The sequence below is a fragment of the Pyxicephalus adspersus genome, chromosome 9 (genome assembly GCF_032062135.1).
Source record: "Pyxicephalus adspersus chromosome 9, UCB_Pads_2.0, whole genome shotgun sequence".
NCBI lineage: Eukaryota > Metazoa > Chordata > Amphibia > Anura > Pyxicephalidae > Pyxicephalus > Pyxicephalus adspersus.
Genome location: NC_092866.1, coordinates 26,428,565 through 26,448,160, shown reverse-complemented (window position 1 = coordinate 26,448,160; position 19,596 = coordinate 26,428,565). Strand labels below are relative to the sequence as shown.

At 37.8% G+C, this 19,596-nt stretch overlaps 2 protein-coding genes across 2 annotated transcripts in view; both read right to left on the bottom strand.

The window, feature by feature from the left end:
- RASGRP2 (RAS guanyl releasing protein 2) overlaps positions 1-11,276 on the bottom strand; it is a gene marked incomplete in the record, with an annotated part of 62,291 nt that extends 51,015 nt beyond the window's left edge. The window contains 1 exon segment of the mRNA XM_072422966.1: positions 11,131-11,276. Within this exon segment, the coding sequence (XP_072279067.1) occupies positions 11,131-11,261 (131 nt within the window).
- Positions 11,277-18,141: 6,865 nt separating this feature from the next.
- The window catches only part of PYGM (glycogen phosphorylase, muscle associated), a 44,702-nt gene continuing 43,247 nt past the window's right edge, over positions 18,142-19,596 (bottom strand). Inside the window, exon 18 of the mRNA XM_072422757.1 lies at positions 18,142-19,362. Coding sequence (XP_072278858.1) covers positions 19,210-19,362 — 153 coding nt within the window. The 3' untranslated portion in view covers positions 18,142-19,209. The remainder of the gene's footprint in view (positions 19,363-19,596) is intronic.

Here is a 19,596-nt window from a genome sequence, read left to right as displayed (position 1 = left end):
AAAAAAAAAAAAAAAAACAACCTTGACTCGACAGGTATTTGGTACTTTCCCTTTTTACTGCATTACTCCATGCAAAAATGCTCTAGTTTGTGGGTTGCCTACAATTACCAGCCTATATTAAGTCCCCTACAACTTTTAAATGACATTTATATCAGGGCTTTTGATTAGGCCTTTTTTTAAACCATACACCATTTATTCCTGTATTTGCTAGTGTGCATTGGATGAATATAATATTTAGTTATTGAAAGATCTATATACACTTAAACCTAAACTCTCATCAAGCACACTTTAATCTAACACAAAAATGTTCAAGGATGCCTAGTCTATACCTGGCTTTTTTCTATAATTTGTCTGCACAGTATTTTCCAAAACAAAATGTAGCTCTGAAGTTCATTTTGAACACCCAAGGCTTATTCCTGTCATACCTACTATGTAAATGTATTTGGTGCTTGGAGTTGCCTGCAAATCCTGCAATATGATTGGAGGGTTCTTGGAGACGTGTTTAAGTATCAATTAGCTCTTGACCTGAATTTGCAGGGTAGGCTAGTCCTGGACAGATTAGCAGTCATTTGAAATTGTCACCACTTGTACATAATTCCCCTACACTGGAATACATATTGGAGTGAATAATTTGGTATGTTTTTCAGCCTATAGCTAGACTCATCTACAGTCTTTTTTTTTTGGGGGGGGGTATTAATGTTATTTAATTTTTGCATAATGACACCAAACACATTAATAGCAGAACATCACACTGTCCATATTTGAGGTTTAAATAAGAAATGTTTCACCAGCATACTCCCTAATGAGGTTCCTATTACTGGAAAATAATATGGAACACCTGATTCCAATTTAATACATTTGAAGTGCTGGCAAATTAACTTTTTTTTCCACATGACAGAACTGCATTTTGTTCATTTATTTTATAAGAGTGAATCGACTGTGTCAACTGTATGTGTCATTGGTAAACCACCCTTATCTGTGCAAAAGAATATCTAATGTTTGCTTGTTTAAACATGCTAAGAAAACTCAACTATTTATATTACTTTTTTACATGACTGTAAAGAGTGGGCAGAAGAAAGAAGGAAATGAAAGATGCCAACTTCTAAAGTATTAGCCCTGACAAATCATTTGGTAAATCCAATAATAATTGTTAGACTGCTGGCGAGTGAGCCTTTTGTGGGCATCATCTGTGACTACAAACAGTGAGATCATCAGATCAGATCTACTGTAAAAGCTTACAGCCAATACCACATACTAAGCATGTGTAGATCAACATTTGATTTTCTGATGAGAATGTGATGGAAACCTCAGAATAACCTTGGTCTTATGAAACATAAGAAAAGACACCTTCCATTAAAGATACCTTCCAAGCCAACTTAAAATAAGGGCCACCCTCTAAGACAGGGACATAAGAAAAATATCACTACACAGTGGAAGGCATTAAAAGGACATGGATTACTGGGGTTTATTATGGCAAAAGGGCTATTACCAAGAAGGGTGTACTGTATCTATTATCAGTTGGAATTCCAGCGTGAACAATACTTTGGCATCAGGATTAAATTATCTTAATAATAAAGGCCCCCAGTATTGGGAAACAAATACCTCCAAGTTGTTTTACACAAAAGGATTTGAGAAGGAAGACTTGGTTGAGAAACAGGTTTACAAAGGTGTGAAAAAAAGAGTTGTAGCTATCTTTCTCCTTTATTAGGAAAGAGACACAAGATAAAAAGTGCAGTAACTGCTAAGAGATATGGCATCAGAAAATTAGTGACTTTTGTCAAAGCTACAACTGCCCACGAGCGTCAGTACGCCAGTTGCTACCATTCCGTGAACAACCTGCGCTATAACTCTCTGTGAATTACGGAACATCTCCTCCTCCTCCCTTCTCAGCACCATCCTAGTAGGCACTCAAGTCTTCTCAGTAAGGTAAAGGGAGGTTAAATTTTCATTTATTTCATCTAATTGCTTTTGTAATTATGTACTTTAGTATTAATCAGTGTTTAAATTTAAATATTTCATACAGCCCAATCAATGTATAATATGCCAATAACAATAGGATTTTTTTTCATAGGAACGGATTAATCGTTTTCCTTTTATTTCTTATAGGAAAAATTTGTTTGGTATAAGTCGAAGGATCTGGAACAGATTAAGGACTTATACCAAGGTACCACTGTATAGGAATCCCAGATGCACCGTTGGCTCCTGGTGTAATTTTCCAGACTTTGGTGGTTTGATTCAGGGAACAACAGGGAATGTTTAGCCTGAACAGGAACAAAGGTGGTTTTAGACCAAATGCCAATATGAAGTGGGAGCCCTAAATGCACAGCATTCAAGATACCTGCATTTTTCTGTCATGCTGCCAATTAGATCCTTGGAAATGTGGGGGTTCTGATGAGTTGCCTAGTTTGCCCTGCCCTAAAACTGGCCCAGGGGGAAAACACAACCAACTGGGCCAATTACAGGGTCCAGGCTAGCAGCACACTAAATGATTTAGTATGGTTGAGCCAATGTACAAAACAGCATGTAGAATGAGGTGATGTAGAGTAGGGAATGTACCACACACCATGTAGAATGAGAAGTTTTGAACAGGAAATGTAAAACAAAGTATGCAAAATGAGGTTGTGTGGAACAGCAAAGCATGTAGAATTAGGCAGTGGTGTGGAAGAGGGATGTACAAAACAACAAGTGGAATGAGGCAGTGTGCAATAGGGAACATACAGCAGTGTACTGAATGCGATGGTACAAAAAAATATTAATAAACAAAACATCACATAGAATCAGGATGTGTGGAATAGAAAATGTAGAGTCATGTGAAAAGACAGCACATCCTGTTTCAATTCCAAGTTTGTACATATTAGGACCTAATAAAAAAAATCACCTGATTCTTAGCAGGTTCTAAAATCATTTAAGTCCTGCCTTAGGTGTAAATCAACCCAACAGATTCCACAGTGACATCATGTATTTACCAAAATATAGGCAAAAATGGAGAAATTGTGTGTGAAAACCTTTAAGTTTAGTTAAACCTATTGGCATGTAGATGGCCTTTAGGGACATAGGGGTGCAGAGCAATTGTTCATCAACCCCCTTCTCCCAAGCCATGACCTTGGTGGGGTGATCTTCATTCTTTTGAACTATACTGAAAAAAGAATAACATTTTAAGGTGTGTTAGATGCCTTGTCCGCACTACACACTGTAACTTTATATGACATCTATTATACCATTAAAGAACGGTGGCATGGGGGAGAGGCTAAGTAGCTAAGTAAATAAAAGCCCTCGGTCTTCTCTTGAAGAAGGTATTTAAAATAAAGGATTAGCTATGGTTACTTTAATATTAATTGAGAAAGGTCACTTGAAGCCAGGTAAAATCATTGTTGATAATACATGTAAAAGAGCCAAATCTACAGAAGCCAATAAACTAACATTACAGATAAAGTTCAGATACCTTGTGGTGAGCTGTGTCGTCCTAAAACCGGTTTATTTTGCCTCGGAGGCTTTATACATGGCTTCTACATATCTCCATTTCAAAGTAATGACCACTTCCTAGAATAATATAACTACCAAATTGACTAAATTCAGGTAACACCTAAAGAGTTTGAATGAAGCATTTATCTGCCTACCATCTTCAACTGAAATCAGTTCATACCTTTAAAATAATATATTCTGCTTCAATCTAAAAGTTTTCTGGGATAATTATTAATTTTTAGGATAGCATGTTTTATGCTCAGCACAGTGCAGGATGCTGAGACTTGCTTGGGTATCCAGGCAAACCTCCGGGTTTGAATTACATCATCCTGGCATGGCCAATCAAGATGGCCAAAGTTCAACAACCCAGAAAAGGAAAGGAAAAAGATAGCACCACCCACAATGGAACAGGGACAGGTAAATGTATTTAAAAAACCTGCAATTAGGTAGGTAGCGGATCTTAGCAGTACCACTTTTAAAAATGTAAAGGCTGTTCACTTTATATACCAGCAATGTGACTAGCATTTGTCAGGTTGTTAATGTAACTAACCAATAGGAATGATGCCAAAATAAATAAAACCAACCTTTGCACAAACATTGTCATTTGTTTGCTAGAATTCAATGCAGGTTTGGAATGTGAAACCTACAAAGAGAACTAACATTATTTCTACTAAGCAAAAAAGGAAAAAAACATAAAATCATTATGATCAAAACCATCAGTAGTAAGATTCAAGAGGAAAGGCATTCAGGGGAATGTAGAATGTTTCCTCATCTGTAATGTCATCATCATCCTTACATGCCAGATGCACTTCTCTCATCCTGGCTGCCACTCCATGATGAGTTTTGTTATCAACTTTCCCCGCCAGACATTTAGTGTTGAAGATTAGAAGCAGAACTTACTTTTTTATACCTTCACCTTTTCTGGACTGCAAAGCAGAGCTAGCTAATCAGTCAACAAATTTAGCTGCTTATGGTAAATAATGTTTTATCATAAGCAAAGTTTAGTTCAAATTAGGCTAATAGTCCTCTGTGCAGCCCAAGGGGGGTTCATTTACTTAATCTCTGAAACAAAAAATGCAACAATGTAACTTTGTAGCAAATCAAGAGTAACAGGCCACAGCTGAGACAGATTGCGGCCATTTGTAAGCAATATTTAGACCTGCAGGCACTAGGATTTACATGATTACTTAGTTCTTAACAGCATCCAAACAAGTAGATTCAGGTCCTAGATAGCTTTTTGGAAATATGAAATGCTTAGTGTGTTTTATGCAATAGCATTATGTACCTACATATGATAATAATGATGTAATTTTAATCTTTATGTTTTGGTGTGGTCCTCATTTTTCTTCTTTGGTATAATGGGGTCAGTTCACTAGAGCAAAAGTTCTTAAACACATTTAAGAACTGGAGAGCAGCCCAAAAGTTGTGGGAAAGGAGGAGGGGCTGGGCATACTATACACGTCCAGAGTATTTTGTATCTGGGGCCATGTAAAGCACACCTAATGTCCATAAGTGCTAAAAACAAAACTAAAGTTTGATGTTTTCAGAGTTTCTTTAGCAACTTATATGTAAATCAAAAAACACAAATCAGCTACATATTTTCTCAGCCAGCTGCAGAGTGAAACATGTTTTATTGCATTCTATGAGACAGTGCCAGGGAACAGCTGCTTGCCAATCATAGCTGGGTTATCTGCTAAGAGAAGCTTTGATTTAGAGCATTATCTAAGCCAGCTGTCGCCAACCTTTTTGGTCCCGCGGACAGCTGCAATTACCGGCTGCTGACTGTGCATGTGCGGGGAGCCGGTTGTCAATCAAAGAGGAGAAACCTCCCCATAGTGACATCATACTGTCATAACCCCACCCACTCTCCCACCGCAGGCTCAGATCTGGGAACCTAGGAACTGCTCGGGGGACGTGGTCCACGGCTCTGGCCCGTGCGCCCCCCAGGCGGGGTCCTTTTCCTGACCCCGCTCAGGGGTGCACCGATCAGGGCCGCGGACCCAACAGCCACCGCTGATCCAAACCATCAAACTGACAGTAGGTATTGGCAGCTACATTTGTAACAATAAAGGAGGAAATTATTTCAAGATGCTTTAGGTTCTTTAGGTTAAGATAGTGATCATCCATGAAGATAAAGGTCTGCTTTCCAGCGATTCAGGGACAGCAATCAACAAGGCGGTCTGTGCAAGTATTATTTTAATTTTATTTTGAAAGGCTTAGGGACATCATTGGAACCTTGAAAGTTAAATTGCAGCTTTGTGATGTTACATATATTAAGGTGACACTATTTTTTAATTAGCTTAATCTAGAAAAAACTCTAATATGATGCTACAGACTATTAGTACCGCTTTACTTATTGAATATTCTGAATCATAAACTAACAGTCTAAAATAGTGTTTCTAATCCAGGGTTCATCCGCAGGTTGCTAGGGGATCTTTGAGTAAATGAGCAATCTGTACCTCTCAGGTCAGTTTAGGTGACCCTCCCTCCCCAATGATCTTTTTGGCTATCTATAGGGGTGACAATCCTCACACTGGCTAACAATGTAACAGGTAGTCTTCCTACTGATCACCATATTATTTTACAGTAAGCTAAGGATATAGTAGTTATAGCAGGGGTTCCCTAAAGACCTGAAAATTATTCCAAGGGCTTACCCATATGAAAAAATGTAGAGAAACGCTGGTCCAAGAGGAAAATATTAATAAAGGAAAGTATTATCCAAATAGTTAGGAAAGACTGCTATGATACACTTTTTAGTTTATCAATTTCTTTACATAGTTACATAGTAGGTCAGGTTGAAAAAATACAAGTCCATTAAGTTCAACCACTAAAATAAAACATATGCCAGAAATAAACATATGCCAGATATAAAATCCTAAATAAAAAGACATAGTTGGTCCAGAGGAAGGCGAAAAAAACCCTAGTACAATTTGCTTCAACAGGGGAAAAAAATTCCTTCCTGATTCCATGAGGTAACCGGATGTTCCCTGGATCAACAGTCACTGGTATTTTTACTTCAAAGCCTTAATACCCAGTTATATTCTGTGCTTCTAGAAAAACATCCAGCTTTTTCTTAAAACAATCTATAGTAGTTGCTGAAACTATAGTAGTTCCTAAGGGAGCCGATTCTACATTTTCACAGGCCTTACAGTGAAGAATCCTTTCCTTATCTGGAGCTTAAACTTCTTTTGCTCCAGACGCAAAGAGTGCCCTCTTGTTCTTTGTAATGATCTCAAAGTGAATAATTGGGAAGAGAGTTCTCTATATGGACCCTTTTTTTTATTTATACAGGGTGATCATATCCCCCCTTAAACGTCTCTTCTCAAGGATGAATAGATTCAGTTCAGCTAATCTCTCCTCGTAGCTGGGCTCCTCCATTCCTTTTATTAGTTTAGTTGCCCTTCTCTGCACCCTCTCCAATTCCATAATGTCCTTTTTGTGAACTGGTGCCCAAAACTGGACTGCATATTCCAGATGTGGTCTGACCAATTCTTTGTACAGGGACAGGATTATGTCTCCATCTCTGCAGTCTATTCCTCTTTTAATACAAGGAAGTACATTACTAGCTTTAGATATTGCAGCTTGGCATTGCATGTTGTTATTAAGTCTATGATCTACCAGAACCCCCAGATCCTTTTCCATTTCTGACCCCAAATGTATTCCCCCTAGACAGTATCAACCACGCATGTTATTAGCGCCCAGGTGCACAACTTTACACTTCTTAATATTAAATGTTATTTGCCACTTGGCTGCCCAACCAAACAGTACATCCAGGTCTGCTTGTAGATTATAGACATCCTTTATGGATTTAATTCTATTACATAGTTTGGTGTCATCTGCAAACACAGAAACGGTACTTTTAATCCCAAACTATCATTTATAAAGATGTTAAACAGTAAAGTAAAGTAACTTTGTTTTTTACAGTACACAGTATGCCACAGACAGGAAGGCCACTCCTTTGTTTGAGCACTCACACACATTTGCTAATTTGTGTGAGGAAACCATAATACACAGGTAAGTGCAACCAAAAACTTTGTACAGGGACAGGATTATGTCTCCATCTCTGCAGTCTATTCCTCTTTTAATACAAGGAAGTACATTACTAGCTTTAGATATTGCAGCTTGGCATTGCATGTTGTTATTAAGTCTATGATCTACCAGAACCCCCAGATCCTTTTCCATTTCTGACCCCAAATGTATTCCCCCTAGACAGTATCAACCACGCATGTTATTAGCGCCCAGGTGCACAACTTTACACTTCTCAATATTAAATGTTATTTGCCACTTGGCTGCCCAACCAAACAGTACATCCAGGTCTGCTTGTAGATTATAGACATCCTTTATGGATTTAATTCTATTACATAGTTTGGTTTCATCTGCAAACACAGAAACGGTACTTTTAATCCCAAACTACCATTTATAAAGATGTTAAACAGTAAAGTAAAGTAACTTTGTTTTTTACAGTACACAGTATGCCACAGACAGGAAGGCCACTCCTTTGTTTGAGCACTCACACACATTTGCTAATTTGTGTGAGGAAACCATAATACACAGGTAAGTGCAACCAAAAATTATCCCTCTCCCTAAGCCCATTCCTTACCCTTTTTTTCCAAAGAGTTCTTGCATCCCCATCTCCTTAGTACAGATTCCCATTTACCAAGCACAGCTCTATGTCTTCCTTAGCCCAAATATTCCTTATCCACCACGGTCCTCCTCTGTAAAACCCACTAATCAGACCTCTGATACAGTGAAAGCTCCTCCTTGACCCAGTGATGTAACCAGAACAAATTAGGAGCTAATCAGAGTCTTCCTTGTCTTTACGCTGTTGGTACTTTTATATTTTGGCTTAAACAATGCAGTGCCATAAAAAAAGTTTTAAAAATTTAGGTTGATCACTGCCCAAGGACCTGTACATCACAAGTGACATCCCTGCATAACAAAAAGCCGCTTACTTTTAAATAGGCCTAGCACCTTGTGTAATTACGAAGTTGGATTGCTCCACAAACAACCTGGTGTAAGGATCCTTTTACGTATGTATATTACAAAATTCAATCAGCATTTTGGACAACTGGCCATTTCCCCTTTCTGATCACAACCTTATCACCTTTAACCTATCGAACACTTGCCCCCCTGTGCCACATCCCAGACCTGGTCAATGGCAGGGAAATATTCGTGACCTTGACCACAACCTATTATCAAACTGCCTTGCATCCCTAACCCCTTCCCTCTCCAAAATCACCTCCCCAGATGAAGCTGCCACCCAGCCAAGGAAAGAGATTGAACCAATCTCTTTCCTTGGCTCTGGATAAAGTTGCCTCTGCCCCCTTCTGCTACCCCCGTCCTGCCAGCCCCTGACCCTGGCACAACAATCACCCCAAACAGCTACAAAAGACTGTTCATGCAGCTGAGTGGCAGAAATCTGGCCTCAGCTCTGACTTCATGGACTACAAAGCCAAGCTACAAAGCTTTAACATTGAACTCACTGTCAACAAGCAAAATTTTTTCTTCGCTGTCATTTCCTTTCAAGCTTCCAATCCATGCAACCTCTTATCAACAATTGACTCTCTCCTAAACCCCACACCTGCTCCCCCCACAACATCCTTCTCTGCCCAAGACATTGCCACCTACTTTAGGGGGAAAACAGACAAAATCAGACATGATGTCTCTGCCCACCGAGCCACTCCAACCGTACTCACTCCTTCCACCTGTAAATCATCACTGGCCTCCCTCAGCCCTGTTACTGTGGACGATGTCTACTCTCTTCTTTGATTCTGCCCTCTCACTCTGCCCTCTACCCCCCATATTCAGGTCCTGCCAGTTTCACCTACACAACATCTCCAAAATCCGCCCCTACCTGTCCCCAGAGACCAACAAACTCCTTGTACATGCTCTTATCATCTCTTGTCTGGACTACTGTATTCTCCCCCTCTCTGGTATTCCACTAACCCGACTCTCTTCTCTACAATCTAATATGAACGCTGCAGCCAGACTCATCAATCCTTTTCACTGCTCCTTTTCTGCTGCTTCTCTTTGCAGTTCTCTACACTGGCTTCTATTTCACCTTAGAATCAAATTGAAGCTCCTGTGCTTTGCCTTCCAATCCCCTCACAGTTCTTGTCCCACTTATATTTCTGACCTGGTAAAAAAATACTCCCCCAGCAGCTCTCTCCGCTCCTCTGATGACTTACAACTGACTTCCTCGCTCATAACCTTGGCGCATGGCTACAAGACTTTTCTAGAGCTGCCCCAATTCTCTGGAATGGTCTTCCTTGTCTCATTCTCGAAACTCTTTTAACTCATAAAAAAAAAATATTTATATATATATATATATATATATAAACTATTTCCTACAATGCAGCTACTACAGGGCATGCTGCTTGCTTTGCGGTGCACTGTATTGCAGTTGCATCACCAACCACTCTTTATGTGAATGTAATCAAAATGAAGAGCACACAGTTTCCCGACATGAATTTCAGATCACAATTTCAATACAGGGACTGCAATACACTGTTTGGCCACTAATGTTTTGATGGCGTGGTTCTGCAGAAACAGCTATTAGGTCTTGCTTGTTAAACTAAATACAGGTTGAGACATCCCTGCTGCCTGGTCCCTGGAGCTGTGCCAGATGTCGGCAGGTGCTGCGACAGGAAGGCTGGTCTGTGTGTGGAGGTGAGTATAAAAAAAATCCAGAATTTTCAAAAAGCCGGACCTCCCCAGGTACGGAGGTTGCCGGATTTTTGATTGTCAACCTGTATTTTATAATTGGAACTTTTTGAGTTACTTGGGAAACAAAAACTGTGTACATATATGCAATGTCAACAAATTGAATGTCATTAAAAAACTGTTTAAAGATTTATTAAAAAAAAAAATAGCTTACATAAATTCTAGAAAATATATTTTAAATGTAAAATTAAAGCAATATTTTAAATTTTCTACATTGGCAAAAACCTAAAACACTCTTTGGGCACAGACCACCTCCCAAAATATAATTTACTCTTTGAGAGATTATTTAGTTAGAGAAAGGAAAATATTGTTTCTCGCCATTTAAGGTTACAGAAAATACTATGTATTTCCCTAATCCATAGAGACTAGAAAAGCTGAACTTTAACTTTGCAAACATTTGAATCACTTATAAAAACATGTAAAGTAATCAGAACAAACAGTTAGGTACTTTTGCTGTTGAGTTGTATATGTGAAGGCAAAAATCTCCTTTGTTATTTAAAGTGTATAAGAAAAACAAATCTCCTTTTCTATGCAATGTATGAAAGGCAGAGGAAGTTTCTCATGCAAAGCAAGAGCATTCACAAATACTTCACAGAAATTGTACACAATCACAGGAATGTGATTAATATCAATAGTTATAAATCCAGAGATAACCATTGCATTATTACAGTATTATTGCAGTATTACAGACAATCGTATAGCATTTTAAGTGTTCAGCAATTTGTTGCAATATGAGCTAGTGAAGATTTAAAAACATGAATACAAAACTCACAAAAAACTGTTTACAAAGAAAAATATTTGAAAATTTATAAAATCACATTTACAAAATAATATTTGAACTACCTCTGGTAAATCACAAGTGACACCTAAACATATCACATTATGAAAAATGTCCATTTAATTCAGTGTGTGTGTCCCAGAAAAATAAAATAGCACTCTTCTTACCTCTTTCCAGCAGTTGTGACATGGAACAGCCCCTCTCTGTAACTTTTCACCGCCCAAACTACTATGATACAATTTGGGTTACACTTCCTCCCTGTGCATCTGGGCAGGAAACTGCAGCAGATAATCAGCATATTGCAGTTAACCCAACAACAACATCCTCTTCTAATGTTTGTGTATCAGAGCTGTCAAGTCAGCTGCTCCCCCTTGTCAGCACACAAATTGCTGAAACAATTCTGCAAAGAGGATCACTTTTTGTCACTCCAAACAAGGAAACATCACAAATGTACTTTAATGTAAAAAAGCCGGAGTAATTTGTATTTCCCATTACACCCGGAAACTCAAAAATGATGCATTCCCTGCACTTTTATTCATGTTAGGTCAGGGGTCAACAGCTTGGCGGCTGGTTCCAGCTTTCACTGGAACAAGCCATTTCATATCCTGTAGATTCCTCCAATATCTAATTTGTTGCTTGAACTCTTAACCCTTGTCCTAAATTCTCCATTATTAAGTTTTATTCTTAACCTCCCACCTACCACATAACCTGCAACCTGTGACCTAAAGACAAAAAAGTGTCTATGATGAGGGAAAAGTGGGCATACATATATTAAAACTGTCAAATTCCTAACCTTTTTTCACTGTACAAAGATGCATTTTTGTTTTAGTGAGCACCATTGCTGAAGTTATTTCCCATCACTCTTTGTCCTAAAGGGAAGTGAGGGCAATTATTATTTTTAATATTATTATTATTATTATTATTAATAATAATAATAAACAGGATTTATATAGAGCCGACATAATACTCAGAGCTGATTATCCCCATCATGGACATGTAAGGCAAAAAAAAATCTAACAGACACTAACTCCTCCCCACTGAAACAGGCAGTGTTAGAGAAATAACAGAAAAGTTGGATGAAGCATGCAGCAGAGTTTAGATTAGATGCAGACAAGTGGAGGACAGACCACTAGGAAGGGTGTTGCTAGTGGAGAAATAGTCGGCTTGATTATAAGCTCTTCAAGGCTGTAGAGGACACACTTTCATCAGTGAAGCTGGGTGATCCAGTGAACCTGGAATGGATCTGAACCTGGATTGGAAACATTTGCTAACAAATAGCAAAGCTTCATTGATGAAAGTGTATCTTCTCCAGACCTATTTTTTTCAAATGACAGGCTAGGGAATGCCAAAATGAGGTACTTGAAACAGTCTCCTTCAGTTGGCAAAGCTTTAACAAACTGCTTCATCAGACCCAGTTTCATGTGCAGAAGTGGGAATATATTATTCTTTCTATCAATAAGTGGCTCATGTGGAATGTTTGTATCACCTGGTATTAGGGCAGGTCTTGGAGGCCAATTCCTATCCACCCAATGCCTCTCACGAGCTCTGCTGTCCCACATGCACAGATAATGGGGATACTTTGTGTATCCGCATTGCTGACGAAGAAGGAAGCATACCATTTTAAGGTCAACACAGATGACCCAATTGTGTTAGTAATATTGCAACAACTCAATGACTCTCTTTTTGTCTGCATATTCTTCACAAAGAGAAACTGAATGACCAATTGGGACTGACTCAAATTTATTGCCATTGTGAAGGAGGACACACTTTAAGCTCCGCTTTGAGCTATCGATGAATAGTCGTTATTCAGTTGAATTATCGATTGGAATTCACAATTCCTCCATTAAAGGAGGTATGTTATGGCAATACACAAAGCCACTGTAAATTCTAAAGTACTGCAGAAATGTAATTTCTCTGGTTCGAAAGTACGATACCTTTGTTCCTCTTTCAATTAAGTTTTTCTCACGCAGTCTTGATGCTAGAAGTTCTGAAGCCTTCTTTGATAGTCCCAAATCACATGCCAAATCACTCAACTTATGCTGATCAAATCCCTTACGAACAGAGTACTCTTCAATTTTTAAACTCTTCATCATTGCTGTCACCTAGTTCATCACCATAATCATGTTCTTTAAGAGAGGGTAGTGTAACGAAAACTGGCACTGGGATTTCATCTGAATGAGCCACTGGGCGTATAGCCGTTGGTAGACTAAGATACTCTATGTAACATCTTTTTTTTTTTTTTTTTTGGTATATCCTGAAGTTCTCATTATACAAAAGTAACAGTCACTGAAATGATCTCCTGGCTCTCGCCAAATCATAGGTATACCAAATCGCATCTTATCACGTGTTCCCTTTGTCCACATCCGTAAACCCTCGACACACTGCACACCTTATGAGGGGCCCAAGACTTATCTTGATCACCAGTTTAACTTTGAAATATGAAAAATTGGCTTGCTCTACAAATGTGCTGAATTTCGCCCTTTGACTGGGAATAGTGAAACTGCCACAGATATAACAAAATGAATCAGGGTTGTTTAGGCACTTACGACGAGAAAGACATGATTTGAAAGAAAGGAAATACATGTGTGTGAAGAAAAATAAATTTTGCCTATTCGCTAAGTAGAGCAGCGCACAACCTCGGACCACACTGTCTTGCATGTAAATGAATGAATAGCCTATACAAATCCACGCTACAGTAATCGCATTACGATAGGCGGTAGAGAAAAAACCTGACGTAATAGAAGAAAACTCAAGTCAACAAAAAATGTGTTCAAAATTGTTCCCAAGTGTAATATAATGATAATTATTATTGGATCCAATACAGTTTTTTTGTCCTGAATCCAATACAAAATATTTTGAATTTCCGACCGGGCCTCCCGCACACACCAACGTTACCGGGAACTCTGCGGAATGTCAGTGCACTTACCAGCGGAAGATCAGAGTAAGAGAACGTGGCCTGAAGATGGGATCTGACGTGCAGGACGCAGGAGGATGCCCATGGGACCAGGTAAGTATATTTTTTTTTAGCTACCCAGAGTGTGGCTCGGGGTTACTGCTTTTTTAGCATTTTTTTTTTACCCTGAGCCACACTCGGGATTACCGCTCAGAGGATAATCATATTGGGAACAATGCAACCTTTCTTATCATCCCAGTACTACTCAAGTACGTTTTTTTTCTCTTTACATTGTTAAAAACCACGTATCTGTACTTACAGTAGTTACTAAATATTTGTTTTGATATCTGTATAAACCAATACATTTTATTGATTATGTATATTTTCTGTTAACCTTGCTAATCCAGTTCAGTCTCAAAAATTCAGAAACATACATTGTAGACAGACCAGGAGCAGTGAGATGTAGGTGCTGTCAGCATGAACAAAATACTGAAAGCCAAAGACCCGGTTATAGATAGAAAGGAGAAGAAGTCTGAAGACATAGACTTGTACTATACCAGCAAAGAATATGTGCAGGGAGGAGCTGGTGTAAGAGTATGTAACATAAAATGTGCTACTAGGTTTAAAGCCAATACAGAGCAATGCCCAGAGAGGGAAGTATCTGGAGAATTAGATGATGGTCCAATGTGTCAAAAGCTGGGGAGAGTAAAATAAATATAGAATAGTAGCCTTTAAATTTTGCAGTTAGGTCTTCGGTCACTTTGATGAACTTTAAAGAAGGAGTTAGTAGAAAGGTGGCATGTAAGGGTATAGTATTAATTTTATGAAGAAAAGGTAAAAAGTGGGACAGACCAGTAATTTTGATGGCAGGAGGATCTGGAGGATGGGGTTGGGGGGTATGGTGGGTAAGTAATTGTTTAATTGGATCATGCTTGAACATGGAAGGGAAGAAACCCGTGTTTTGAAGGCCGTAAAGTTAGAGGTAATGTTAAGGGTCAGAGTACTGAAAGTAGGCTGCAAAGTGAAGCTGTTGATGATGTTGGCATTTTAAATAATTTTGCAGTTCATAATGTGTACCATTTATATATTTATACAACATGCATGTTCCCTCTTAAACAACTCCTCCCTAAGCAGGAATAAATTCAGTTCAGCTCATTCCTTCCTCATAGCGGAGGTCCTACATTCATCCTAATTTAGTTGCCCTTCAACATCATTTATGTCAACTGGTGCCAAAAACTGAACTGAATATGTCAGAAAAGGTTACACTAATGCTTTATACATGGGCAAGAATAAGACTCTCTTGTTAAAGTCTTTATCGCTTTTATTACAATAAAAATATTTTGCCTGTTTTAGAAACTGCGGCTTGATATTGTATGCTATTGATTTGATGCCATTAATCAGTGATTTACCAGAACATACCCATATTCTCAGATATTGACTCCTGTCAATATATTGTTTTTTATAACCAGTTTTATTTAAATTTACATATTTAATTTTCCAAGGCTATAAACCTTAACATACACATTAGCCATCTACGAGGTACTGTATCAAACACTTTTGCAAAAGTATACAATACCAAAGCCACTCCATTTAAACTATGGTCAAATTCCTCATAAAAAGAATGTATATTTATTTGAAAAAGTCGTAATGAAATCACGCTATTGCTTATATTAATTTCTAGCAAAATCTTTACTATGTCATTTACAAATTTCTGTCTTTCCGAATCTAGAAGTTACTTGATAAAGATTTTTATCCATTTTTAAATACTGTAAAAGCACCACAATACCTTGTACCAATTGCTAAACATCATGCTAGTCAGGAGTCTCTAAAAGTTAGATGCAATAGTTTTAAAATTGCACCGTGCAACTCTTTGAGGACACCTGAGTGCAAGCCACTTTCACCAGTGAACCTGCGTAATCTAGCAAACCCGAAATGGATCTGGTCCAGCATTCAAAACATTTGCTAACAAATACTAAATGGCCTTTAAGAAATCTATTTCAGGTTTTCTGGATCATATTTTAGCAGTTTTAAAGTAGCAGAGGCAGTATATACAGACTTAATGGACTTCAAAATCAAGGATGTCAATTCTGCCTCTTGGTCTACAACTTGTGGGAGGTTAGGATCGAGAAACTAGTTTTGGAGAAGGATGAGGGGATGGAAAAAGGCTGGACCCCTGGACCAGAATTAAGTGATATTAGGTGATAGCAAGTATTAGAAGAAAAGAAAGTGTGATTAGGTGGAACTTGGACTTTAATGCAGGCTGAGTATATTTGAGACTAATAGGGATACAATACTTTTAGAAAAAATAGGAATACAATGTAATTATAAAAGTAAAGTAGGGATACTGGGAGTCTTAGCTGTCACCAGAGTTTTGAACAAATTTAATTATAAAAGTGGCCTACCAAAATCTTAATAAGACAGAAACACAGAAAAAGGTGATTTTTACACTCCTCTTCTTAAACTGTCATTACTTATGTCAGAAAAAATATTGCTGGTATAGAAACAGTTCTTTGAAACTTTAAACACGTCTGACCTTTCCTACTAGACATGAAGAATATGAATGCAGATATACACTCAGCTAGTGGTTGACCCTTTTATGTGAAAATGTTTCCAAAAATAATAATAATTATACAAACAAAAATGGCTTTCCCCAAAGAAAACAATCGGCACAAAAACATACATCTGGTATGTAAATAAAAACTAAATACCAGTCCATGTGCCTCCTAGGATCTAATTTAAAATAAAATCACATAAAATGTGTCCTTCAAACACAATAGCCTTATGTTGGACGAGAACAGAGAGGTTTGAAAACACCCAAAGGAAACATCCCCTGGAAAGTTTTGGCAGCTCAGAAAAAGTGGTGGTCTGTCCAGCACAGGATGAATTCCACCTCCCTGATTTCTGTAAAGAGTTTTTTTGTAAACCACTAATGTTGCATTGCCCAACTATACCTAAACAGGCATTCCAGGTTTGCTGGATCACCCAGCTTCACTGACGAAAATGTATCCTCTCTAGCCTTGGAGAGCTTTCATAAATCAAGCCCATTTGCGTATAAGCTTGGTAAACACATTTCTGCACCTAATTTGATTTCTTGTAAAAACCTGGATACTGTCTGATCACAAGGGTGCAAACCCTTGTGGGCAGGTGGATGACTTGCTGTTCCTTACAATACAGCAGCTTCTGAACAGCACACCTAACCTAAAAAATTAAAGAATATTGGGTATCACCTCTTGGTTTTTAAGTTTTCAAAAAATAGAAAGAAGGCAATGGCGTTGATAGCAGAGGCGCCCAAGTAGAGAAGGAGATGGTCCAGAATTTTCTCGTAAAACTGTACTTATTTGTCCAAGGAAATGTAAAATTCACCATCAATGTGTTTTGTGGCACTTTAGTGACCACTTCTTCAGGATTGGTGTACACTGTGGAGTTGCAGGTATTCCTGGAGTCTGTGAAGTGTCTCTAGGTTGGTTGGTACTACTTTCAACTTGTCTTGTCTTCAAACTGTTCAGAGTCCATGGCCACAGTTCACAGTCTGTCTATAGTTCAGAATAAAAGAATATATATATATATATATATCACCATGATTTCATGTTGTTCTTTACTGAACTGTTCGACAGTTTATTTTTGATTCAATTGGTATATGCCAGACTTAAAAAAAGCAGGGGTATTAACAAGAAATTCCTTCACTGTCTGGGAAGTGGTTATAATAATAGCTCATGGGAAAGGTCAGAGCTGGAATGAATTTCTCTGATCCTTAACTTACTCTCTTTAATAAGCTCTAGCCCTTGGGCCCAAATTGTGTATAGGTTCGGAAGGAAGATTTAGTTGAGAGTTGAATAATGCACTATAACTATAGCAATATAACTATAATGCAATATAACTATACATGAAAAAGGAGTGAGATATATGTGAGATTTTCTGCCACATGTGCATGATATTGTATCTATGATATTCTTCCAAACTAGGCTGCACGGTAGACCGTGATGTAACCACACAAGTTCTAGGGGGAAATGATGGTCTGACATGGAATGGGTTAAGTGATGCTCTTTAGATTGACAGAAAAATAGAATAAAAAAAAACACAGCTAACACAGCCAAAATTGCATGTTCACTGATGTCCCAAGAGGATAAAGAGAGGAAGTCTGGGAAGAGTGATAAGAACACAGAGTGAGGGAATACATGAACATAGGAAGGACAAGGAGCATAGGCACTGCATACAGCAAGTAAGAGGGACATGATTATAATAATTCTTATTTACTCAATTATTAAAGGAGACAAGACAAAAAAAATCAAGATTATAATATTTATTCAGTAAACAACACAGAGACATCTTGTGATATACTTTGTGATGCCACTTTTCTGTTAGGGCCACATTTACAATATTTTTTAGGCTGTATTTAAAACTGTTAAATACCCTTTGAACATATTTAAATTTACACAACATGTGACAGAACATAATCTTTTTATGATGTTGTTTAAATTTTACAGCAACATTTTATAGCATCCTAAATGGTATAATTGGATTTTTTTTTTAATTTTTTTTAAATCAGTCCTTACAATGTCCCTGCATTTGCACAAGGTGTCATGTTTCATTGGCAAACTATGAAAAAATAGCAGATAAATTGAAAATAAAAAGCAGCCATTTTGCTCACCTTTACAAACAAATCAGGAAAAGCTATTTGTGTGATTTTAGAAGATGTAGTTATAAAAGCTTACAATGGTAATATGACAGCTGTTAGTCATCAGAAACCTATATTCATGGATAATGCATGGCACTGGTTCTTTAAGATACACTAGCAGTAGATGATAGTAAGATAGAAGTTTGCATGCTGATAGCATATTAAGAGTAGATCCATTTAAAGCTTAATATTTGTAGATTTATACACAAAGTATGCATATTGCATATTATGTTATAGTGAATGAAACTGCATTAAACTCACTTATGTTTCACCTGTTCATATTCATATAGATATAAAACACATGACCTGCCTGGGGGCAGAGGTAAAGAAATACCTAAAGGATAACAAAAAATTAAAAATAATGTTAAGGCCGAACAGTGTTTTTAATAGTCAGGAGTTAAAATGTTTTCATACAGAATGATTAAAACATAATCCATTTTACATAGTGGTGGACTGAAGATTAAAATTTTCCATTAACAAACAAAGGGCCTTGTTCTTGTGCTTCCTTCGTGGTGGAGGAATAGGGACTATTTGATTTTGAGGTGAAAATGAAAGGACAGTGGGGATGGTATATGAATGGTGTTTGGAATTTACATGCATTGTGAGCCTTGGATCATGTCTTGGAGAAGCTGAAGATGTATGGCTCTGGAGAGCATCCGGTAATAAGCAGGGGTGAAGTCATTCACGTGGAACGTCAGGTGGAGGAATCTTCAGGGTGCTGGGTTCTACCCCCCATATTTCCCGGGCATATTGAGCAATGGTCCGATCACTGGAGAACTTTCCAGATCCAGCAATATTATGGATCACCTTGCGAGTCCACTCTTTTGGATTCTATAAAAGAAGGATTTTTGTAAGAGACGTAAAAAGAACACAAAGAGATTTAAAGGGTATAGTAGCAACTTCTGATTGGAGAAGAAAAAAATGGTATTATTTAAGTAAATAAAAAAGCCAATGAATGTAATTTTTAGTCGGTTTTGTTTTGTAATGCATCCTAATGTGAAGTAAAATGTCTTAAATAGAGAAGGAATCTTATTTCATACTATTTCCGGCAGGGGGACTGAGGAC